Source organism: Arvicanthis niloticus, chromosome 8 (genome assembly GCF_011762505.2).
Source record: "Arvicanthis niloticus isolate mArvNil1 chromosome 8, mArvNil1.pat.X, whole genome shotgun sequence".
Classification (NCBI taxonomy): Eukaryota; Metazoa; Chordata; class Mammalia; order Rodentia; family Muridae; genus Arvicanthis; species Arvicanthis niloticus.
Genome location: NC_047665.1, coordinates 86,887,179 through 86,912,574, shown reverse-complemented (window position 1 = coordinate 86,912,574; position 25,396 = coordinate 86,887,179). Strand labels below are relative to the sequence as shown.

At 50.0% G+C, this 25,396-nt stretch overlaps 1 protein-coding gene across 7 annotated transcripts in view; it reads left to right on the top strand.

Annotated features, from left to right (window-relative positions):
- Positions 1 to 24,450, top strand: part of Pde4a (phosphodiesterase 4A) — a 60,468-nt gene extending 36,018 nt beyond the window's left edge. For 4 of the 7 annotated variants that reach the window (XM_076939791.1, XM_034509552.2, XM_034509553.2 and 1 more), the window contains 14 exons: positions 3,760 to 3,951; positions 4,847 to 4,883; positions 4,972 to 5,042; positions 6,764 to 6,813; positions 6,936 to 7,048; positions 10,693 to 10,786; positions 13,429 to 13,625; positions 15,264 to 15,362; positions 15,459 to 15,623; positions 16,656 to 16,755; positions 17,312 to 17,466; positions 17,640 to 17,762; positions 18,384 to 18,566; positions 22,300 to 23,246. In XM_076939791.1, coding sequence (XP_076795906.1) covers positions 3,760 to 3,951; positions 4,847 to 4,883; positions 4,972 to 5,042; positions 6,764 to 6,813; positions 6,936 to 7,048; positions 10,693 to 10,786; positions 13,429 to 13,625; positions 15,264 to 15,362; positions 15,459 to 15,623; positions 16,656 to 16,755; positions 17,312 to 17,466; positions 17,640 to 17,762; positions 18,384 to 18,566; positions 22,300 to 22,950 — 2,230 coding nt within the window. In that variant the 3' untranslated portion in view covers positions 22,951 to 23,246. Of the gene's footprint in view, positions 1 to 3,759; positions 3,952 to 4,053; positions 4,083 to 4,846; positions 4,884 to 4,971; positions 5,043 to 6,763; positions 6,814 to 6,935; positions 7,049 to 8,827; positions 9,275 to 10,692; positions 10,787 to 13,428; positions 13,626 to 15,263; positions 15,363 to 15,458; positions 15,624 to 16,655; positions 16,756 to 17,311; positions 17,467 to 17,639; positions 17,763 to 18,383; positions 18,567 to 22,299 lie in introns of those variants that run through there. The other 3 variants (XM_076939792.1, XM_034509557.2, XM_034509556.2) reach the window with 3 other exon arrangements.
- Positions 24,451 to 25,396: the final 946 nt, after the last annotated feature.

Here is a 25,396-nt window from a genome sequence, read left to right as displayed (position 1 = left end):
GGCTGGGTCCTCAGTGGGAGCCTCAAACTGCACTGGTCCTGGAAAGACAGGTTATGGCCATCAGATAGTAGGTCACCAAGTAGCAGGTGATAACTCTGTGCCTCAGTTTTCTTGTTCTTTGTGATTTTAACAGGACTCACCTCAAGAAATTGTAGTAGAAATAAATGGGTCAGTATGTCAAAGTATTGTAACAGAAGCTGGCAGACAGTAAGGATAGAGAAATGAGGTAGGCTAGATGGCTCTGTGGGTAGACACACCTGCCACTGAGCCTGACAATGTGAGTTCCATCCTCCTCCCCAGGGCTCACTGGGTAAAGGTTCTTGCAAGTCTTCAGATCTCAACACACCATGGCACTGACACTGTCTCACATACACTAAATAAACAAGTAAAATGTAATAATTTTTAAAAATGGAAGTCAGTTCCATGTTTAGGTGGAGTCTGTGCCCGAGTTATGAAGGCCAAGATGCTAAATGTGAAAACCAGTCTGAAATCAGAACCAGTGGCTGCAGAAACGCAGCTGAGAGAGGAATTCAACTTAAAAATGCCCTTGGCACGGCAGGTGCTTACTGAACTTTGCCATTGTCACCAAAGGCCAGCATTCATCTCTGTAAAGCAGACTGGCCCCTAACCATGCAGGTCCCCTGCTCTGCTTAATCCACAAGTACTGGGATTAAGGGAGCACTTTTATTGTTATTTTAAGAAAGATGTATTTATTTTTATGCACACTGATGTTTTGCCTGCATGTATGTCTGTTTGAGGCTGTCAGATCCCCTAGAACTGGAGTTGCACACAGTTGTGAGCTGACATGTGGGTGCTGGGAATTAAACCCAGGTCCCCTGGAAGAGCAACCAGTGCTCTTAACCACTGAGCCATCTCTCCAGCTTCCCTATTTTTATTTTTAAATACACTTTGTGTGTGCGCGTGCGTGCCTGCATGCGCGTGTAGTATTGTCTAGGAGTATGTGTCCACCCATCCCACATGCCTAATACACACAAAGAAAACACTAGAATATAGTCACCCCACATTACACATGTCAGAGTTCACAGCTGGCCCAACATAGTGTGATGCGCCTCTAACTCAGAAGTCAGAGGATACCTTTTAGGAGTGACTCTCTCTCCACTGTGTGGGTCCTAGGAACCAATCCTGGGTGGAGGCTTGGTGGCAAGTGCCTTTACCACCCCACTAGCTCAGCTCTCCCACTGGCCTGAGTCTATGTTTGTTCATCTTTCAGTGCTGGAGGTAGAACCCAGCATCTCAAAAGTGCCTTACCACTCTCCTAGGCTTTGATTTTCTTAGTTGGGTCTCATGTAGGTAGTCCAGGCTGACCTTAAACTTGGGATCCTCCTGCCTCAGTGTCCCAAGTACTGGAGTTAGAGGTGTGTTACACGACACTGGGCCAGCTGTGAGCCCTGGCACGTGTAATATGGAGTGAGTATACTCTACTTTTGTCTTTGTGTGTACCAGGCATGTGGGGTGGGTGGGCACATGTGCCGACATGTGCATGTCTGGAAGTCTAAGGGCAACATCAGGGTAACGTCTTCCGTTACTTACTCTCCATGTTACCTATTGAGACACGGAGGTGTTTGTACGGGATGGCCGTTAGGCCCAGGGTCTGCCTGTCTCTGCCCCTCAGTAGTGCCGCTTCAGACCCCTTTAGATGCAAGCTTGCCACTGCACCCAGCTTTTACAGAGATGCTGGAGACAGAACTCAGCCTCTTGTGATTGTGCAGCAAATGCTGTATCCTCTGAGCCACTTCCTCATCTCGGGCTCGTATCTTTTAGCAAAATTCACTGGAGCGGAACAGCAGAGAGGGAACTCGGCAGGTGAAGGACTCGAAGTGAAGTAGGAAGGCCTTGTTCAATCCCCAGGACCCCGTGGAAGGAAAGAGCTAACTTTCTCACGTTCTCTGAACACAGGGCCATGGCACACTCTCACATGTGTGTGCCCATGCACACAAATAAATAGACATGCTTGAGTTTAGTGTATCAGATGTCCATTTTTCACTGGTGTATACTATTTCTCAGTCTGAATTTGTTAGAATATATCAATTTATCAGTTGCTGGATGGTTTTAGTTATTTTGTTTTTGGTAGTTGACAGCTGCTATGAACATTTTTGCTCAGTTTTGACCTTTTGACCTATGGCTTTTTCAAGTTTTTCTATATTTAGCCAGCCAAGCACTACAGTAAAATTTTAATTAAAAAAATAAATAAATAAAACCTTCCTTTTTTTCTTTTCCTTTTTTTAAAAGATTTATTTATTTATTTATTTATTTTATGTGAGTGCACTGTTGCTTTTTTCAATCAAGTGTACCAGAAGAGGGCATTGGATCCCATTACAGATAGTTACAAGCCACTATGTGGTTGGTAGGAATTGAACTCAGGACCTCTGGAAAGAGAATCAGTGCTCTTAATCACTGAACCATCTCTCCAGCCCCAAAACCTTATTTTTAACATCTGAACGTTTTGCCTACATTTATGTCTGTGCACCACGTGCATGCCTGGTTCCTGCAGACAGCAAAAACAGGGTATCAGATTCCTGGAACTGGAGTTACAGGTGGTCAGGAGCTAGGAATAAATCCATGTCCGCTATCAAAGCAGCCAGGGCTTTTCAGAGCTGAGCTATGTCTCCAGCCCCTCAGTTGATTTTTAAAGCCTTTTTGTTTTTTTTTTAAAGACATAGTTTCTCTGGGTAGCCTTGACCACCACTCTGTGGACCAGGCTGACCTCAAACCTACCTGCCCCTGATTTCCAAGTGTTGGGACAAAAGTGCTCAGCAAAGACTTTATGGAATGGTATGTATGGTCCTTCCAGTGAACGCAAGGTCACCTTGGTTTGCTGAAGCTGGAACCAAGGTTTATCTTCACGTAGCCTTTCCTGGGAGCCTACATTCTGGCCCATGTCCTGCCAGCTCATGGTGCTTTTCTTTGGATTTAGTGTATGGGCTCTTGAACAATGAGCTGTTGTGAAAACTTCAGAGTTACACCCCCCACCCCCGAGTGTGTGTATGTAAGTAAACATTCTTATTTATTTTGTGTAGATTCAGGTAATACAGGTAGGCGTGTGTGCATGCGTGTTGCGTGTTGGAATGGAGGATGGAGCCATCTCAGTTGGCCCTTAAATTCTTAAATTAATGAATTGACTTTAGACAGGATTTAGCTGTATACCCAGATTTGCTTCCCAAGTGCTGAGCTTCAGATGTGAGTGAGCACACTAACTCTCTCTGTGTGTGTGTGTGTGTGTGTGTGTGTGTAGGTCAGAGGAAAACTGTGAGAGTCATTTCGTTCTCCCACCATTTGTGTCTCAGTTGAAACTCAGGTCAGCTGACCTGTGTGGTGACCGTCTTCACTGCTGAGCCATCCCTCCAGCCCCACCCACACCCCGTTTTGTTTTGTTTTCGGACAAGGTTTCATGAATCCCAGGGTAGTCTTGAATTCTGACCTTCCTGTCCTCACTTCCCAAATGAGGGAGTTACAGGCATGTACCATCATCCCTGGTTTTATGTCGTGCTGGGCATGGACCCCAGAGCTTTGGGCAAGCTAGGAAAATGTAAAGTGTGTTATCTTCAAGGACTCCTGCTTGTATGGCTGTCAGGGTCTAGCCTTGGGACAGCACATGGCAAGCACTTTACCAACTGAGCCAACTCCCAGCTCCTCTCTCCCCAAATCCCTGCCACAAACCTTCTTGGTCACCTTCACACTTCGTGACCTCACCAGCACCATCTCAGCCCCCCTGACTCTTCTTTCCTCTGTCCCTTGCAGCTTGGAGGCAGAAAATGGGCCAACGCCATCCCCTGGCCGTAGCCCCCTGGACTCGCAGGCGAGTCCGGGACTTGTGCTACATGCTGGGGCAACCCCCAGCCAGCGTAGAGAGTCCTTCCTCTATCGCTCAGACAGCGACTATGACACGTCACCGAAGACGATGTCCAGAAACTCGTCCGTCACCAGCGAAGCGTGAGCACACCCTGCCCTACTCACCAGATCCCCTAGGCCTGGCCCTGCCACAAGCTGCCCTTCCCAGCAAAGAGTGGGGCACCGAACCCCCAGTCTGGTCAGTCCACACACACTATCCTCCCCGCTGAAGGGTAAGCAATCCCTTTCCCTCTTACACAGGACTTACAGTTTTACAAAGTTTGGCTTGCCCATCAGCTCTGCCCAGGTTGCCTTCATGTCTGGCTCTCCCTCTTTTCCATCCTAGACAGAGTCTGTAGCCCAGACTGGCCTCAGGCTTCCTGTGTAGCTAAAGCTGTTCTTAAATTCCTGATCCTCCTGCCTCCACTGCCTAAGTGTGAGGATTACAGATCTATACCACCACGCCCTATTTGTGGGGTGCTGGGGATTGAACCCCAGGCTTCCTATATGCTAGGCAGGCACTCTGCCAGCTGAGCCACGTGTCCGTGAACAGTCAAGCTCACCTCAAACCTGTGATTCTTCTGCCTCAGCACTCTTAGGAACTGCGATTACAAGCCAGTGGTACAGCACTGGCTCTTTGTAGTTGCTGTCCCTTTCTGCTTTGGCTCTGGTAGAGTCAGAGAGTTACATGTGTTGGGCAAGACTACACCAGTGAGCCCTGCCCGCTTCTTCAAATGTCTCTTCAGCAAAAGAGGAGCCCTGTTTCTGGGACCCCCTCCAGCCTTCCCTGGCTTATAAGCCCCTATGGGGTGGGAGCCCCCATCTACCTGCCTTCCTCTCTCGGAGTCCCACTCCCTGGGTAGGCCATTCCCTCTCTGCAGTCTCTACACTGCATTCTTCCCTCCTGCATGAATATCCTCCCTTCCTGCCAGTCCTGAGCCTACAGTGCCTGTCCTGTGGACCCCGGGTCCTCACCTGTCTCTGTTCTTAATTTCAGACATGCTGAAGACCTCATTGTGACACCGTTTGCCCAGGTGAGACCTCCTTCTCTCACGGGAAAGGGGCCCAGCCTGGTGGTTCCTGCAGGTAGAAGCCTCTCCTCACAGCTGTCCCCCACCCCAGGTGCTGGCCAGTCTCCGTAACGTTCGAAGCAACTTCTCGCTCTTAACCAATGTGCCCATCCCCAGCAACAAGTAAGTGGAGCTGAGCCCCCAGCACCTACACTCAGAACACAGGAGTGGCTGTCCGAGGATGCGGCTCATGCCAGCCCATAAACCAGGTGTGTCAGTGCACACCTGTAGGCTAGCACTGAGGAAACGGAGGCAGGAGAATCAGGAGGTCAGGTTCATCCTTAGCTACACAGGGAGTGTCAGGACAACCTAGGCTGTGTGAGACCTTGTCTCCAAGGAAGGAAAGGAAAAAAGAACATCAGGGTTCAGATTGAGCTCGCCTTGAGACCTCAGGCCAGTTAGCACTTGACCCTTCTGTTGAAGCAACCCTTTCTAAGTCAGGGGAAGGATGCTAGGCCTACATGATGGTGGTGAGCCTCCGGGCCCCAGGTCCAGCCCTAGGCTCCCAGTTGTGACAGCGACGATGATGACAGACAACTTGTAAGACAGATGGCCATGAGAGGTGTTTGCCTTCTGTAAAATGAAAGCTGCAGAAGGGCTTTAATTCGAAAGCTTCTGTGAGAAACCCAAGAGTTGACATGCAGAAAGTGCTAGAACATTTCCTGGCACATAGTATATGCTCAATAAATAAGAAGAGTTCAAGTCAGGCAAGATGGCTTAATTGATGAAAGATGCTTGTGGTCAAACTTGACAACCTGAGTTCATTCTCCAGAACCCACACAGTGGATAAAGAAAACTGACTCCTACCGCTTATCCTCTGACCTCCACATGTGCACTGTGGCCTGCATACCCCATACCCATACACGGGATAAATGTGAAAAATTGGCCTGGGGCCTAGAGAGATGGGTAACTGAATGGCTGAGAGTGGGCCCTGCTCTCAAAGACTTGAGTTCAGTTCTCAGCACACGTGTGGGGCAGCTCACAACCACCTGTAACTCCGGCTCTGAGGAATTCAAAGCCTTCTTTTGGACTCTAAGGGCACCGGCAGTCACATGTGCATGTGTGCGCGCACACACACAGAGTTAAATATTAAAAATTGGGGTAGTTGTACACACCTTTAATCCAAGCACTCTGGAGGCAGAGGCAGGTGTGCTCTAGGCTCAGTGCCAGCCAGGGCTACATGGTCTGACCCTGTCTTTAAAAAAGAGTAGGGGAGAGATGGTCCTTATTTTAGGGCTGAGGGTGTGGTTGTGAGTTACCAGCCCTTGTGTAACAGCCATTCTCAAAAGCTTGAAAAGTTTGGGGGGGGTGGGGATTTGAGAACCCAGGATCTGGCCCAACCACAGATCAGCAGTGTAGACTCAATGATACTAGATTCCAGCCAGATGGAATATCCCAGGACTCGGAGGCTGAGGCAAGAAGAGCTTCAATCCAGCCTGTGCTTCAGTGAGATCCTGTTTCAAACACTGCCACCTGCACAAGAATCCAGTTTCACCTAACTGGGCCGCTATGTTCTCCCTCTGTACGGGCTCCTGGGCTGTGTATACAGTTTAGTGGTAGGATGTTTACCCTGCATTCGAAGGTCAGGATTTCATCTCAGGCACCACAAAAATAAAAAATAATAAGAAACTGGGTTGGGGCTCAGTTCTTCTAACTTGCACGGAGACCTGGGTCGCCCCCCCCCCCCCAGCATCCTATATACAGGGAAGGGTGGTACCTATGGTCCACAGTTAAGAAGGTGGGCTGTAAGGAAGGTGTTACTTATGGGTAAGGGTGGCTGGTTTGGGGAGAACCAAACATTGACATTGGAGTTTTCTCTCTCTTTTTTTTTTTTTTTTCCTCAGGAGGTCCCCACTGGGCGGCCCACCCTCTGTCTGCAAGGCCACACTGTCAGGTAGCTAGGCCTAAGCCTAGAGGTTGGGGAGGGGTCCCTTTACCCTGGGTAGACCCTCATCACTGGGGTGGGGGATTGTCTGGGGACCCTCTAGGTCACTTCCCTGACCCCCCTTTTCTCAGAGGAGACATGCCAGCAGCTGGCCCGGGAGACCCTGGAAGAGCTGGATTGGTGCCTGGAGCAGCTGGAGACCATGCAGACCTACCGCTCTGTCAGCGAGATGGCCTCACACAAGGTGGGTGGGGCAAAGGAGCAGTTACTTGGGGGGGGGGGGCTGGGTGAGTCCTTTGGTGGCTAGGGCTAGTTCATAGTGTGCACGCTTGATGAAGAGGGCTGGTGGGCAGGGTGGCCGGGGTGGGTAGGACCAGTGGACAGGATGAATGTTTAGGGCGAGTGGAGCCAGTTCCCAAGGTGAATCTTGGGCCAGTGAGCAGCCTGACTACTTCAGAATGGGTGGTATAGTGAGTGGGGTTATTCTTCTGGTGTGGGTGGGCAGACCTCTAGGCAGGGTGGCTGGGGTGTTCAGAATCCATGGGTAAATCCAGTCCCATGATAGGACCTATGTGTTTACCAGACGTGGCCTGTGAATGGTGACAGAGATTTGGCAGGGTCCAGCATGGCAGAAGCAGTTACTGAGTTGGGAAGTGGAGTGGCTGCCGCCCTGGAGCAGTGACTGTGTGCAAAGCTAGTCACCAAATTTAGGTGGTGGGCGTGGCCAGAGTCTGACAAAAGTAGTTTGCACCTCAGAACTGAGTGTGGGATGGGAGGGGGATTTTGTTGTACATATTTTCTCCGGGTGACTGTCACTCATGGAGGTTGTGTGCTTGTGTGATCTCTTTGAGTATGTATCCCTGGCTTCCAACCTATATGGCTTTGGCTTTTTAAAAACTATCTATTTGCTGGGCAGTGGTGGTGCATGCCTTTAATCCCAGCACTTGGGAGGCAGAGGCAGGCGGATTTCTGAGTTCAAGGCCGGCCGGGTCTACAGAGTGAGTTCCAGGACAGCCAGGGCTACACAGAGAAACCCTGTTTCTAAAAAAAACAAACAAAAAAAACCCTATTTATTTGATTTTATTATATGTACATTTGTGATTTGACTGTATGTATGTCTGTGTGAGGGTGTCAGATCCCCTAGAACAGGAGTTACAGACAGTTGTGAGTTGCATGTGGGTGCTGGGAATTGAACCCTGTTCCTCTGGAAGAGCAGTCATTGCTGTTAACTACTGAGCCATCTTTCTAGCCCTGGCAGTTGGCCTTTTTGTCTGCTCATTTGCAAGTATATTTGGAGTCGTTCTGAGCAGTTGTGTGCAGGTGTGAGCCATCAGAACAGCCTGTGCTTGTGCACAAGCAGTTGTAGTGTACTCTGGGTGTCCAGGCTGTGCCTGAGGGTGAAACTTTGGTTTGGATTGGAATCTGAGTATCTCTGGTTTTGTGCAAGTTATAGGCATGTAAGGGGAGGGCTTAGGGCTTCCCTGCCCAGCTGTGTGGAGCGTCCACTGCCCAGCTCCAGGGCCACCATTCAGTAAGTCCGCTCTATGAATTGCTTCTGGGAGCCTGCAGCCCCTGTAGGCGGGCGTCTGTCAGGAAGTGAGTGTGCAGGTGGAGGCGGTCTTCCTTTAGGTATGCATACATCCATGTGGGTGGAGGCTTGTCTGAGAAAAGGAGTTCAGGGACAGTTGTGTCCCTGGGGACAGGTTAAACTGTTTCTTGAAGTGTGTGTGTGTGTGTGTGTGTGTGTGTGTGTGTGAGCATGTGTGAGCATTTGGTGTCTGACTGCATTCAGTGTCTGGGTTTGAGGACAGTGTGTCTCAAGACATGTGTGTGGTGTAGAGTGTCTTTCTATCTGGCAATGTCCCTGGATGAGTTGTGTCCTCACTGAGGTCCGAGGGCCTCTGTGCCTCCCCACAGCAGCCTTTTCTGAGTCCTGCTGAGGCCCATGGGCTCCGATGCCCCTTTAACGCCCCCCCCACCCCCAGCACCACCTGACTTCAAGTGCAGCCTCCAGTACCGCAGTGAGCCAGCGAGCGCGCGCACACATAGAACAGTGCACACACGGAGCCCTAAGCCTCCTCAGCACAGTTTGCTTCCCAGGGCACTTACCCTGCCTGTCCTCATGGGCACAAGCCCCCCACTGCCTCCCGCCTCTGCTGCAGAGGGACTCATCAGGACCAGGGGCTGGCAGACGATGTAACCAGGGCTGCTGCTGGGAGCGCGGAGGGGAAGGGGGCACCCAGTCCTGCTGGGCTGGCCCAGGCCCCTCCGCGGCTCCCCTTGGACCTTGTCCCCTCCTCCCCAGCTGCTCCCCTCCATTGCCCCCGGCCCCCAGGAACCACTGACCCAGGGACTCAGCCAAACCTACTTTATCTGTGTGCCAGCCCAGAGCTAAGCTTCCATCATGCCTCTGGTTGACTTCTTCTGTGAGACCTGCTCCAAGCCCTGGCTGGTGGGCTGGTGGGACCAGGTAGGGGGATGCAGGGTCAGGGGCGGGGGTGGGGGGGCACAACATCCATCAGGGACCTCTGATCTTATGGGATGGGCTTGGCTTCAGCTATGTTCATGTGTGGCTGAGCCATATAACATGCTTTGTGGCCTCTGTGTGACCCATGGCTGGGTGTGGATGCCAGAGTCTGTGTGAGAGTGTGTATTTTTGAGTCTTACTGGGGAAGGTGTCTTTCTGGCTGGGTGTGACTGACCTGTATCTGGACGTGCATGTGTTTGCAATGGTTGGTCGTCCTGCCTGGTCCTGAAATGGACCAGCTGTTGTGTGTCGGGGCATATTTGTTAAATGCAGTGCTACCTGATGTTTCTGGGGGTACGTGACCCCCAAATGTCAATGACTGATGTATTGGGGTGTGTACCTTTGGTTGGTGGACCTGAGCATCTGAGCTTTGTGACGCTAGACAGACTGAAGACAATTGGGATTATGTGCAGTTGTGTAAGTGTGATGTGTATCTGTGTCCAGGGTCTCTGGGTAGTACTGAGAAAAGTGACACCCCAGTCTTCAGTGTGGCTCACCCCCTCCTGTCTGCCGGCCCCACTACCTTGCCCATACAAGAGTGTGTTCCTGCGATGGGGTGCTGGGGGTGGGGAGCAAATGCCCTTTCTGCTCCAAGCCCAATGTCACAGAAGACGCCTATGTGAAAGGACATGGGGGGGATCCAGGAGGGGACCCCCAAACCCATTTGTGGACATATTCCACCCATTTGTACATTATCTACCTCTTTGAGGATGGAGGAGAGGGGAGTTTGCTGGGAACCCCCTCCCCAGGTGATGGGACTATAATAGTCTCACTAGGTCCTGGTGTCTAGCCAAACCCTCTCCTCTCCTCCCAGAGCTTAGATACTGTTAGACCTTGCAGATTGAGCCGGGCTTGCTGAACAGACCCTCATCCTTCCCCTCCCATCTCCACCCCGGAATTGAGGTCATGTTTGGCAACACCTAGGCTGTGGTGGGGGGTAGCTCTGGGAAGGCAAGGGTTAAGGGGCCTCAGGCTTGCCCCCCTTTCCTGGGCTCAGCAGCTGGTTGGAAGGGGAGTTGCTAAGGAGACTCCCATCACCATGGCGACGGGAGTCTCCTGGTGTGCTATTGGTTCTGTGGTCAACCGGAGCCCCTCCCTTCCACAGGTGCTCCTTGCATTACTCTTTGGAGAAGGGGGTCCTTTTCCTTTACTGGGAATCCCCTCCTCCCAAGTTTAGGGGAGCCCCTCCTCCAGAGCCAAGAGGATGGGAAAAGCTAATTGCACTTCTCCAGCAGCCTAATTGGGGCTCTGAGTAGAGAATTTGTGGGCCTGCAGGAATTCGCTGGGAAGGGCTCTCATATATGCATGTCCTTATGTACCCCACCATGGTCCCTATCACCCATTCTTTTTTGACTCCTCAGTTCAAAAGGATGCTGAACCGTGAACTCACACACCTGTCGGAAATGAGCAGGTCAGGAAACCAGGTCTCAGAGTACATTTCCAACACATTCCTGGGTGAGTGCAGGGCAGCAGGTGAGAGGGGGTGGGGCATTGAATCAAGGGTCATGTGTGCAAGAGCTCCCCATTTGTGAAGCCCACCCAATTTCTGTGGAGCCCAATTTATAAGTATCTCAGGCCGGGGAGATTGCTCTATTACTAAAGTGTTGACCTCAGAAGTATAAGGACTTGTTCGAATCCCTAGCACCCAGAGAAAAGGCCAGGCGGCACATCGTACACCCATAATCAAGCTCAGTAGAACACATTAGCTAGGCAATGTAGCCAAATCTGCGAGCCCGGGTTCAACGAGACATACTTAAGGTAGAGCTAGCAGTGAGGGCACACACTCTTAACCTTAACACTGGGAAGCACCTCGGCAAATTCGAGACTAGCCTGCTCGACATGGCAAGTTCCAGGACACCTAGGCTACATGTGTCTCAAAAAAGAAAAGGAAAAAGTAACCAAGGTGGGCAGCATTGGAACAACAATGGGGGCGGAGCTCCGGCCTGCGCGTGTGCACGTGTGCACATGCAGGAAGTAAAATACAAAATAAAAATCTCCACAGAAGTTCAATAGAATTCTTACTCATTTTTCATTACTTTATTTATTTATTTATTTATTTAGTCAGGTTTTGCTATGTAGTTCTGGAACTAGATATGTGGACCAGGCTCAAACAGAATTTTTAAGCTGTGAAGAGACGCCAGGCAGTGTGCAGGAAGTGTCCAGTGGGTAGAGCACTGGCTTACACGCACAAGCCCGGAGCTCTTTTAGCAAGCACAATATAAACCCACCCTGGTGGTGCAGGCCTGACGTCCCAGCACTCTGAGGAAGCAGACGAAGAAGTTCAAGGTCATGGTGCTCTACAGGGCTGGTTAGAAGTCATCTGGCTGAGAAAGACCTTGTTTCAAACTAAACCACCCACCTCACCGGCACCCCCCCACACACACACACATATGGGCAAAGAGCAGGGTGTGTTGGCACATTCCTCTGATCTTTGTTCTCAGAATGTTAAGTCTGAGAATGGTAAATTTAAGGACAATCTGGGCTACATAGTGAAATGCTGTCTCAAGAAGCCAAAATAAAATAAATCGAACATTTCTTTCACACAGCCTTTTAATCTTGGTGGTCAGGAACAGAAGCAGGGAGATCTCTGTGTGTGCAAGACCCAACATGCTCTATAGATCAAATTCCAGCCCAGCCAAGAATATACAGTCAGACCCTGTCTAAGAAGCAAACAAGTAAAACCAAGGTGGAAGTAGGGGATTGATACCCAAGGTTGCCCTCTGACCCCTGCTTCTGTGTTGTGGCACACACACACACACACACAAATGTATAGTGTTTAAAAATTAATAAAAGAGAGCCAGTGTGGTGGCATATGCCATTCATCATGACACTCAGGAGATGAGGCAGGCAGGTCTCAGAATTCTAGATAGTCACAATGATTCCCTGTCTTGAAAAACAAAACAAAATAGAACAGCAGCAACAACAAATCAATAAAAGACCAAGTGCGGTGGTGCACACCTTTAATTCCAGCACTTGGGAGGCAGAGGCAGGCAGATCTCTGAGTTCAAGGCTAGCCTGGTCTACATATTGAGTTCCAGGACAGCCAGGACTACATAGAGAAACCCTGTCTTGAAATACCAAGGTGAGGAACAAGTCAATAAAAGGCAGGGGTGGGGGAGGCTCTAAAAAGATGCCCAGTGGCTAAGAGTAGATTCAGCTTGAGTCCCCTGCACACACACCAGACAGCTCCCAACTACCTGGAACTCCAGTCTTAATGGCATCTGATGCTCCTTTCTGGCCTCTCAGAGTATCTGCATGCTCATACAAATAGGCATTTCCATCACAAAAAAAGAAACTTTTTTTTTTTTTTAAAATAAAGATAAAAAGAAACTTTATGTGAGGTGGTGAAACATACCTCCAAAATCCCAGCAGTCAAAGGCTGAGGCAGGAAAATTTCAAGTTCCAGGTGAACTCGGACACATGATGAGACTCAAATGTTTCAAGATTGGGAAATGCAGAGTTTTAAGCCTCCCTCCAATAGGGAAGGTGTGGTATGTCTTAGAATTCTGAGGATGCAACCAGTGGGATGGTTGCATGCAAATTAGGTCCTCCAAGGTCATAATGGGGTCAGCCCAGCTGGTTCTCAGAAGCCTTTGAAAGTTCAAGAAAAGAGTCTCTGTGGCTCCTCTTCAGGCTGGCAGGTGCCACAGGGGCGGGGGGGGGGTCATGGATCCAGAGACCTCCCTTCCCTCCCATCTACCAAGGATTTCCCCTCCCACCACCACCCTCAGCCATCCTAGTGGTGTCTTCTCTGGCCAAGAAGGTCCCCTCACTATCCAGAGTCAGCAGCAGCAGCTCACTTGGGGGTCTTCATCCCACATTCTCATGTCTCATACCATGTTGTGGCCCAAACTGGGCACCAATCTGAGGGCACTCCATAGTCCGGGACCATCCCTAAGACCCCCACTCCAGCCCACCACCGTCCAGAAAACTTCTTACATGTGTCCTGGTTTCCAGCCTCAGAAAAGAGACCAGCATTACTTTCAGAAGGATGACCTCATATCAAGTGAGACATCTCAGGACACCACCACAGTCTGAGGGATATGGGGCAGCCTTCTGGAAAGGGACTCTCATACTTCTTACCTGATTTTTGACAGACAAGCAGCACGAAGTAGAGATCCCATCACCCACGCCTCGACAGCGAGCCTTCCAGCAGCCCCCACCATCAATGGTGCGACAGTCCCAGCCCATGTCTCAGATCACAGGGCTGAAAAAGCTGGTACACACCGGAAGCTTGAACACCAATATCCCACGATTTGGAGTCAAGACAGATCAAGAGGACCTCTTAGCACAAGTAGGTGCCAGGGAGGTGGTCTCAGCAGGGGCAGCATTGTCTGGGAGGTGTCTATCAAAGGGCCGGGGCTTTGGGGCTCATCCAACCCAGATTCCTGGGATGCAGACTCTGACTTGTGGGTGGAAGGAAAGGACGGTCAGAAAATAGACTCCAAGCTTGATTCAATAGGGCCCTGGATTTAGACAGCTATTCATTTTAACACACTGTGGCCAGCCCTGGTACACCCCCCTTTTAATCAGTGTTATTAACTTAGTACCTGATGTCTAATGTATTTCGAGGAGACCAGCATTCCTTCCCTGACCCCAACACAACTGAGGTCTCATGAGTAGGTTAGCTTAAAGTCTAACCTAGGTCTGGGAGTCAGACTGGCATGTTTATGGTCCCAGAGTCCCTTCCCAGCACCACAGAAACCCAGAGTGGTGGCCCTTGATCCTACCACTGGGGAGGTAGAAGCAGGGGATCAGGCATTCGTGGTCATCCTCCACTCCAGAGTGAGTTTAAGGCCAGCACGGACTGCAGGAGACCCCGTCACAGAACAAGATGGGGTGGTGCTGGGCGGTTGTGACCTGAGTTCAGATCCTCATTGCCCATATCAAAAGTTATGCCAGTGTTAGGAGAGTAAGGACAGGACAGGGTGATCCCTGGGGCTCACTGGGCAGCCAGTATAGCCAAACCAGTGAGCTCCCAGTTCACTAGGAACTCTGTCTTAAAAAATAAGGAGCCTGGGACCAGCAAGCACTTGCCACCAAGCCTGACGACCTGAGTTCAATCCCCACACACACTAGGAAGAGAAAAGCAACTCCCACTAGCTGTTCTGTGACCTCCACACACGTGATCACACACACCTACACCCACACACACCTACACCCACACACACCTACACCCACACACACGGAGGGAGCTAGAGACATGCCTTAGCCATTAAGAGTGCTTACAAAGGGACCCAGTTCAGTTCCCAGCACCCATGATGGGGAGGCCAGGGGCAGCCTCACAGCCGTGGGTAATTTCAGCTCCAGGGATGGAGCATCTTCTGGCCTTATGCACAAGTGATATACAGAGATACACATACATGTAAAAAAAATTTAATATTTTTAAAGAATTTTAAAAAGAAAGATTGAGGAAGACTTCTTAAGTTGATCTCTGATCTCTATAGATATGTATACCTACACGCAGGCATGTACACATAAAAAGATAGTAGTCTGTCTTAAAGTCCATGACTCTGGCCAGGTGTAGTGGCCCATGCTTTTAATCCCAGCGTGAGTGAGGCAGAGGCAGGTAGATAGCTGATTTCCAGGACTACAAAGAGAAACTGGGGGGGGGGGGGGGAGGGGGGAGGGGCATTGCTCGGAAGATGGTTCAGTGGTTAAGAGCACTAGCTACTCTTCCAAAGGTTCTGAGTTCAAATCCCAGCAACTACATGGTGGCTTGTGACCCATCTGCAGTGGGATCTGATGCTCTTTCCTGCATGCAAATAGAGCACTCATGTACATGAGATAAATATGTTTCTTTAAGTTTAAAAAAAAAGTCCATGCATTTGAACACGTTTTATGAGCAGTAATGAGACCCAGAGCCCTAGAAAGCGGCTTTCATGACCCTGGGCCATGCAGGCTCCTGACCTCTCACCCCGATCACTGCCAGGAACTGGAGAACTTGAGCAAATGGGGCCTGAACATCTTCTGTGTGTCGGAGTATGCCGGAGGCCGCTCACTCAGCTGTATCATGTATACAATATTCCAGGTAATGGGCCAAACGGAGCTGGCTGGGATCCAAGGGGCTGGGGCGGGGTCCTTGGGGGTCAGCAGGAGTCACTGCTCTGCCTCTGTTGGCTCCCAGGAGCGGGACCTACTGAAGAAATTTCACATCCCTGTGGACACCATGATGACCTACATGCTGACCCTGGAGGACCACTACCACGCTGACGTGGCCTACCACAACAGCCTGCACGCAGCCGATGTGCTGCAGTCCACACACGTGCTGCTGGCCACGCCCGCACTGGATGTGAGGGCCCACCACCTCCCCTGTCACCACCTTCTCCCCCCATTTGTTTCTCTATCTCCTCTAGCCCATTTCTCTAATCTTGTCTTTTCTTTGTTTGGGGGTACTGTTGCCTATGTGTGGAGGTCAGAGGACGTTTGGAACCGATTCTTTTCTGCCTTTTTACCATGTAAATCCAGGAGCCAGACTCGGGTCGCCTGGCTTGGTGGCAAGTTCCTTTACCCAGTGAGCCACCTTGCTAGTGTCTGTATCGCTTTATAGTGTGTATGTGTAAGGGGGTGGGGCATGTACCTGTGAGCCATGGGCATGTGCAAGGTCAGAGGACACTCCTGTGTGTCTTACCTTCCCCTTTTACCTTGTTTGAAGTCAAGATCCCACGTGTTGCTGCCTATCCCAGACTAGCTGACCTAAGAGCTCCCCAGGCACCTCCTGTCTGGCTCCCATCTCATTGTAGGAATATTGGGATCACAGATATACACCGTGGCTTTCTTACATGGGTTCTGGGGATTCAAACTCATGTCTTCATATTTACATGACCAGTGCCTTAGCCACTGAGCCACCTCTCCAGCACACCCTTTTTTATTTTGAAATTGTCTCAGTGTGTGGCCCTAGCTGTCCTGGGGACTCAGTCTATAAACCAGGCTGGTGACTAACTCTCGTAGAGACCCTCCTGCCTCTAACTCCTGAATGCTGAGATTAATACCTTCATTTTTGAAACGGTTTACGGCCTGGGCCACTGAGTAGGAAAGATTGTCCAGGGCCCCAGGGATCCATCCCCTCCTGCCCCAGAGCTGAAATTGCAAGAGCAGCCCATCAGGCTTGGCTTTTTGATGTGAGGTGCCTGTTTGAAGCTCAGGTCCTGACACTTGCATAGCAAGCAATCGCTTTTCTGGTTCAGCCTCATCAGCCCAGACACTACCTCTATCTTTCTCTTCCCTCATCTTTCTGGAATCCCATCTTCTTCCTCATCTCTGTCTGTGCTGTCCCTTTTGTGTCAGACTCTGCCTGCCTCTCACTTCTTCTCCTTGCCCCCAGGCCGTGTTCACAGACCTGGAGATTCTTGCTGCCCTCTTCGCTGCTGCCATCCACGATGTGGACCACCCTGGCGTCTCCAACCAGTTCCTAATCAACACCAGTGAGTGGCTTTTCAGGGCGGAGACAGTCAGGCTCAGGGCGTGGCCATTTGGCCTAGAAGCAACTTCTGGTTGATTGCTAGTGGAAATAGCCGGACAAGCTGGGATGAGAGAGTGGAGCTGGTCTAGCTGAAGCTGGGGCTGGTCAGGACGACGGAAGAGCCAGTTGTGTTGTAGAGGTTGGACCACCTGGGCTAGGGGAGGGGCTAGCAAGTCTAGTTTTGCGGCTTAATATACAGATGGGAAACAATCTGCCTGAGAACCTGGTTAATGGGGTGTGAAATTAAACCAACTGAGCTAAGGGTGGAGCCAGCCAGGTGACGGCGGGGCTTGTGGGGATGGGATGGGCCAGCTAGGCTAGGGTTGGTCAGCCAGAGGAGGAGAAGTGGAGCAGGAACAGTCTAGGCGCCTGATGCTTGGATTATGGTGATGTACTTCTGCTCCGCTGTGGTGGAGGAGGGAGCTGGGACTAGTCAGACTGGGGATGGAGCTAATTGGAGACTGGGAGCGCACGGGGCGGGGCATGGTACCCAGGTGGTACCACGTGGTACTCCGCAGATTCGGAGCTGGCGTTGATGTACAACGATGAGTCTGTGCTTGAGAACCACCACCTGGCTGTGGGATTCAAGCTGCTGCAAGAAGAGAACTGCGACATCTTCCAGAATCTCAGCAAGCGCCAGCGTCAGAGCCTGCGCAAGATGGTCATCGACATGGTGGGCGGGGCCAGTGCGGAGGGCGGGGCTTGGTGGGCGGGGCGGGCCTTAAAAACTCAGGCAGTTTGGCAGAGGAAAATAATTCTAGGGCCAGAGTAGGTGACACAGAGAGTTGATGACAGGGGGCGGCTGGGCAAGCTTTCGCCCCCTGACTTGATATACCTTGCCTTCAGGTGCTGGCTACAGACATGTCTAAGCACATGACCCTCCTGGCTGACCTGAAGACTATGGTAGAGACGAAGAAAGTGACCAGCTCCGGAGTTCTCTTGCTGGACAACTATTCTGATCGTATCCAGGTGCCCCAGATGCCCCTCCTCCCTGTGTCACATTCCCTATGCCTATCTTTCTCAACCTCTTCTGTCTCTCCCCAGCCCTCTCCCCTGGGGTCCCCCATGCAGCTTCTCTCACCATGCACCCATCTTGCCCCAGATGTCTCTCTTTGTTTTCCTCACACTTCTCGCCTCAGCTTTCTCCTTCACTCCAATTCATCTGCCCAGCATACAGACACACACACTCAGACACACAGATGCACATTCACGCATACAAGCACATGGTTGGGAGTTAAGAAAGCCTTAGGCCTATTGAGTGCCCATAATCTCAGCATTCCAGAAGTAGAGACCAGAGGATGGCCACAAGTCTGAAACCAGCTGGGACTTCGTTTGGAGACCCTTTTTAAAAAGCCAAATAAAACCACTAAAACCCAAATCTGAATGTGATGTTGCATATCTGTATCCCCAGCACTTAGAAGATGGGGGCAGGATCATAGTTTGAGGTCATCCATAGCTACATAGCAAGTTCAAGGCCAATCTGGGCTATAGGAGACCCTGTCTCATAAAGAAGATAGCCAGCCAGCGGCCCCACAGACTGGGATTCCTCCAGGCCTCTGAAGGTCCCGCCTCCCCGCCTGTCCTCACCAGGTCCTCAGGAACATGGTGCACTGTGCAGATCTCAGCAACCCCACCAAGCCCCTGGAGCTGTACCGGCAGTGGACCGACCGCATCATGGCCGAGTTCTTCCAGCAAGGTGACCGAGAACGGGAACGCGGAATGGAGATTAGCCCCATGTGTGACAAGCACACAGCGTCTGTGGAGAAGTCTCAGGTAGGGGTGCAGGGCCCCTCAGGCCCAAGCACAGGCATGACTTGGCCAACTTATCCAGGGTAACAAGCTCATTTGTTTTCAGGGTTCTCTGGGAGCCAGAAGTTAGTTACTGTTTGGTAACATGATCATCTGAGGCAGGTCACTCCTGTCTTGCAGGGTCATGTTCACAGATCTCTGGCTATTCCACCTCCCATGGCAGCAGTCTGCTGCAACCCTAGGCAGTTTTAAAAACAATACTTTGTTGGGAGGGGGGTGGTTTTAGTTTTTTATTTTACATTTGAGCTTTGAACTTGCTATAGCCAAGGAAAAATTTAAATCTCTGGTCTTCCTGCTCTATGTCTCCAGTACTGGACCACAGGCCTTCACCTCCACACCTGGTTTATGTGGTGCTGGGAATGAAGCCAAAGCCTGCTGTACTCTAGGCAAGCAGGCTCTGCTCACCAAACTACAGCCCCAGTTTCCCCTTTATCTTTTTTATTTTTTTAAATAAGTTGTATTGTTAATCTTACTAGGCAAATATAAGACCACAACTTTTGAAGCAAGCCTTATTAGATACTGGCCAGATCTGCACCTGGGATTCTCAGGGTATGGCACCAAATTACATTAGTCAGAGATTTGTACAGGCAAAATCCATAAGGCTGTGCAGCTCTGCCTTTGTCCAGGAGCAAGCATTGATCCTGATAAACTTCAAGCCTGTGTACTTCCCACCCGCATCACATGTGATCAAGCAGATCCCGTGCAGTTGGGCAAGCAAGCTTGTTTACAGATGTAAAAATACATGATCAGCAGCTCCCAATGTTCTAAGAAGTTATCTGTCCTTGGACGAGTGGGCCTTGCAGATTAGAGTCATTCTTGTTTTATAGATCTGTTAAGCAGTCATTTAAACTTAAAACATAACTTAAGCCCTCACAGTATCAGTATATACCTATGTTTATACTGGGCAAGTGGCATACTGCTCTTCACTCTGTGGCAGGAGGTACGTTTTAGCCTAAACATTTGGGGCAAGCTTGGGCATCTTAACAGGATCCTGTCTGTGGGTCAAGGCTTAGTAGGTGAAGGTGCCTGACACATGAAAAGAGAAACTGATCTCACAAGATTCCTCTGACATTCACACCCATGCCAAAGCACATATGTGTCCCCACAATAAATTAAAATTTAATAAAAATGTTTTGGGGCCTTTTGTTTTTTAATTTTTAGGCCAAGACTTACCATGTATCTCTAGCTAGCCTGGAGCTTACTGTGTAGACCAGGCTGGCCCAGAACTCAGAGATCTGCCTGCCTCAGCTCCCGGTATTGGGATTGAAGGCCAAGTGTGCAGGTGTAGAGGCGTACACTTGTATACTTGACCCTTAATCCCTGAACTTGAGAGGCCAGAACAGGGCTGGAAAGATTCTTGCTTTCCCAGAGCACCTGGGCCCACCCACGTGGCAGCTCACAACCGTCTGTAGCTCTTATAGTTCCAGGACTCCAACTTCCTCATCTGTCCTTTTTGGAGATCAGGCATCAACATGGTATACATACATGCATACATACATACATACATACATATATACATACATACACATACACACACACACACACACAAGCAAACATTCATACACTTAAAATTAAATAAACTGGATGATAGTGGCATGCCTTAATCCGAGCATTGGTAAGGCAGAGGCAGGTGGATCGCCCGTGTTCAAGGTCAGCCTGATCAACAGAGCAAGTTCCAGGTTCCAGGACAGCCAGGGTTATACAGAGAAACCTTATCTCAAAGAACCAAACAAACAGATAAGAAGCAGCAGCAGGCAAGATTTCTAGGAGTACAGGGCCATCCTGGTCTACATAGTGAGTTCTGGGCCAGCCATGGCTTTAAAATGAGAGTGTCTCAAATAAAAAAAAATCACCAGGTGTTCTGCCTATACGTATGTATGTGTGTGTCTGTGTGCCCAGTGCCTGCAGAGGCCAGAAGAGGGCATCAGGTTCCTTGGAACTAGAGTAAACAGATGGTTGTGAGCCACCGTGTGGATTCTGGAAACTGAACTCCTATTGTCTGCAAGAATTAGTGTTTTTAACTGCTAAGCCCTCTTTCCCAGCCCCCATATGGAATGTTTCAACTGTTTTCTTACTGTAGATTAGGCTAACCTTGAACTTGTGGAAATCCTGCTGCCTCAGCCTCCTGACTGCTTCAATTATAGGCATGCACCATCCATTCTTGTTGTTTTGGGATAGTGTTTCCTTGTAGTCAGAGCTGGCCTCAAACTCGCTCTGTAGGGTAATCTTGAACTCCTGATTCTCCTGTCTACAGGCAGTGCTAGAATTACAAGCAGCACACCACGCTCAACCTTTCCCACATGTTGTATTGTTATCTTGTTGTTATTTTATTTTTTTTGAGACAGAGTCTGTGCTATAGCACTGCCTAGCCTGGAACTTATTATGTAGACCAAGCTGGCCTTGAACTCACAGAAACCTTCCTGCCTCTGCTGGGAGTAAAGGCATGTTTAACCACATCCAGAAGTTGTTGAGTTTTTGTTTTGACTTTTGTTTTTCATGTCAGGATTTTCACATGTAGTCCTGGCTGTCCTTGAACTCTCTGTAGACCAGGCTAGTGTAAAACTCAGAGATCCACCTGCCTCTGCCTCTGCCTCCCGAGTGCTGAGATTAAAGGTGTGTGCCGTGCCCGCACCAGCAGTTACTGTTAGCATCTTGTCTCATTTGTTTTTCTCATTCTACTTGAGCAAGTTTAAAGAAGCAAATTTTGTGGGTTAGAAGGTGGAAGTGTGTGTGTGTGTGTGTGTGTGTGTACTTTTGTTGTTGTTGTTTTAATTTTTAATTATGGAAAAACATTCTATTTTTTTAAAGATCTATTTATTTTATGGATATGAGTGGTTGCTGGGAATTGAACTCAGGACCTCTGAAAGAGAGAGCAGTTAGTGCTCTTAACCTCTGAGCCATCTCTGCAGCACTGTTTCTGTTGTGTTTTGTTTTTAACTATGTTTTACTTTTTTATGTGTATGACGTTTTTGCTTGAATATATATGTTTTCCTGGTGTCCTTGGAGGCCAGAATAAGGTGTCAGATGACCTAGAACTGGATTATAGGCAGATGTGAGCTTTATTGTGAGTGTTGGGAATTGAACCTGGATCCCCTAGTAGAGTAGCCAGTTTTCTTAACAGTTTAACCATCTCTCTAGCCCAGTTTGTTTGTTGTTTGTTTAGTTGGTTGGTTGGTTGGTTTTGGGTTTTGAGACAAGTGTTTCTCTGTGTGGCCCTGACTGTCCTGAAACTTACTCTGTAGACTAGACTAACCTTGAACTCAGAGATCTGTCCACCTCTGATTCCCGAGTACTGGGATTAAAAACATGAGCCATTTCCTTCTGGCTGTTTGTTGAATTTTATTTTTGGTTTTTGTTTGTTCAGCTGGTGAGTTTGGAGTTTGGGGGTATGTTGTTTTGTTGGTTCTGGTGACAGGATCTTGAGACCCCCAGGCTGGTCTCAAACTCCAAGAATGACTTTGAACATCCAAGTCCTCTTGCCTTAACTTGCCAAGTGCTTGCATTATAGGCTGCACCAGCATGCCTAGTGTACACATCTCTGGGATGGAGCTCAGGGATTCCTACATGTTAGGCAAAAGAGTTACCTGCCAATCAACTGAGCTGTATACCCAGGCCGTTAGAAGATTGTTTTTAATTGAGTAGATCCTGCTGCTCGCTCCACCAAACCGCTTGTTGAGACCCCATTTCTCTCTTCTAGGTGGGCTTCATCGACTACATTGTTCACCCACTGTGGGAGACGTGGGCTGATCTGGTCCACCCCGATGCCCAAGACATCCTGGACACGCTGGAAGACAACCGGGATTGGTACCACAGTGCCATCCGGCAGAGTCCTTCCCCAACCCTGGAAGAGGAGCCAGGAGAGCTCGACGATCCGGCCCCGCCTGACAAGTTCCAATTTGAGCTCACCTTAGAGGAAGAGGAGGAAGAGGATTCATTGGAGGCTCCAGGATTGCCTACCACTGAGGAAACCTTCCTGGCTCCAGAGGATTCCAGAGCTCAGGCTATAGAACAGTCGAAGGTCAAAGGCCAGAGTACTGCAGTGGTGGAGGTGGCAGAGACTTTGAAGCAGAAGACAGCCTTTCCATGTGGTACTCCTGAGGAGTCCATGGAGGCTGTGGGCTGTTCCTTCAGCCATGGAACCCCTGCTCTGCCTGACTCGAGGACCCTATGCCCTGAAGAGGAGGCCCCGGGCCTCCTGGGCCTCCCCTCCACGGCGGCAGAGGTGGAGGCCCCAAGAGACCATCTGGCTGCCACGAGGGCTTATTCTGCCTGCTCTGGGACATTAGAAGACAACTCTGCCGTCATCTCTGCTCCAGGCAGGTGGGGGTCAGGTGGAGACCCTGCCTGATCCCTTTTCTCTTCACCCTTGGGACCTCCCTCCTCCCCACACTCCCCACTCACCACAGACCACCTCAACGACTCCTGGCCCTCCTGAGAAAAAAGAAAACAGAAAAGTGGGGGTTTTTCTCTTTTCTTTTTTTCACCCTTCCCCTCCCCCCCCCCTGCCCACAGGGCCTTTTTGTTGAGGTGTGGGGTATGGGGAGCCAGGAACTGAAGTCCCCAAAAAAGGGATTTTATTTTTTTGAATTTTAATTGTAACGTTTTTAGAAAAAGAACAAAAAGAAAAAAAAAGAATGAAACACATCAGCTGTAGATGCTCTGCCCTCCCCGTGCCTGGGCACGCCTCCTTCCCTCTTCACCCCACCATCAACCTCAAGTCCAAGGCGCCAGCCTCCTGCCTCTTTTGAGACTTGCTCCTTAAAAGTCAAGCCTAGGTGTGGCACTTCCTTTTGGGCCATTCTGAGGTTCAGAGGGAGTCTACAACCAGACTGGGAATAGCTACCGGGAGATGCTGTCCCAGGAGAGACTGTCCCAGGAGAGGCTGATCCAAAGCGGGCCTCTCTCTGGCTCACTGTCCTCTACCACAAAGTCTTCCATGTCTCTTCTCTCTTTCTGTTTTCTATCTTTTTTTGTACAACTCTGGCCATGTGGTTGACGAGGTGGTCAGATGAGCTGTTGCTTTACAATCCAGGGACTCTTGGTTTCACCCCGTCCACCAGCCTCAGCCTGGGGTCCCAAGTCTCAATTCCCTTCTCCGGATGCCATCTTCCTGGTCCACTTTGGGTCACTTTGAATTATCTCCGTTGGAGGAAGGGGGCTCTGTTCCATATGCACAAACACATCCTCCTTCCAGCTGCTTCTTCCTCTTGTTTCTGCCTTAAAGATTCCTGTGGCCATAGATGAAGTCTCCATGGCTCCCTCCTGCTCCCCAGGTCCTCCCTTCCAGCGTAGACACTCCTTTCCCAGCATCCACTCACCCACCCTTCAGCCCATCACTCTGCTCCCCAACACCAACTTTCATTGCCCTAGGAGGAAGCAATAATGGTGTGTACCACATCCTCCGTCCTGGGCAGCCCTCTCCCCACCTTACTGAGCCTGACCTCCCCCACCCCCACCCCCTCAGCCATAGGCAGTCCCTAAGCAATACAGATAGAGCAAGGCCATTTTCTCCAAGCCATGGGGGTGAGGGGACTTTTAAAAAGGAATGAACCCGTTTCCCCTGCCACATGGAACCAATCTGCAGCAGGGCAGTGGGGGGCTATCATTCCTTGCCTGCCCTGTTACATCTCTGTACACGGTACTGTAGCCCCACTCCAATCCCTCCCCAACTATTCCTGCCTAACCCATTCCCCCAACCCCCGATGCTTACAGGGTTTTGGTTTATTTGTTTATTAAGCAAGAGTAGTTTCTATCCTAGCTGGTGACGAGAACGGGCCTCCCTCCTTTCCATGTGTGGGTTTTGTACATACTATAAGATTGATATATAAATTATTCTACTGAGACAAAAGGAGATAGTGGACTTGTCTTTCCCTGGTTGACCCCATTGGGAAGGTGAGGAAAGGATTCTCCGGGGAGAGTCACACCTTCCTGTTGTATTATAGAAGCTGTACCATGTTCCCTGAATGCAGGGTGGACACGCTGTCAGTCCATGGGAAGCTGTGTCATAACTGAGGAGGGATGAGGGTTGGGCATGGCTTCCTCCCTGTTCTCTTCCTTCTTCACGAGCCTAGGATGGGGGTACGAGCTGGCCAGACCCCTGACCCTCAGATAGGGGTCCTTCTGCCAGGGTGGGTGCTGGACCCTATGAGCTGCCACATGTTGTCCACACTGACAGCTGATCAATCGGTCTGTGGATTGACAATCAGTCCTCCAGTCTTGTCCCTAATTAAAGCGAGGCTGTCACTGGTGCTTCCGGCTGACGGCTGATACGACTTCATTTATTTGTTTCCTGAGATTTTGGTTTTGTTTTTTGAGGTTTTTTTTTTTTTTTTTCTACATGTTAAAATGTTTTATTTTGGGGTTCAGGGCACACATGGAGGAGAACTTGAGAGATGTAGTTCCCTTTTACCATGTGAACCCAGTGAATTAGGCTCAGATTGTCAACACAGGCGACAAAGCACCTTTACCTGAGCTACCACCTGTCCCTATTCTCATAAACCTGGGTCTTAAGTTACTCAAACTTGTGCTGTGCTGGCCTCAAGCTTGCTATGAGCTGAGGCTGGCCTCAAACTCTGGAATTGCAGGTGTGTGCCACCATGCCTGGCTGTTATTCATTCACTCATGTTGAATGTTGAGACATGGTCTTGTAAGGCCCCCACAAATGGAGGACCTCACCCAAGCCTCGGGAATTCGCAGTCACCCATTAACTGCAAGACACCAAACTTGATGTAATCAGCATATTTTAATCAGTATACTGAGGTCAAGACCCATGACCCACGCCCAGGCAATGGGGT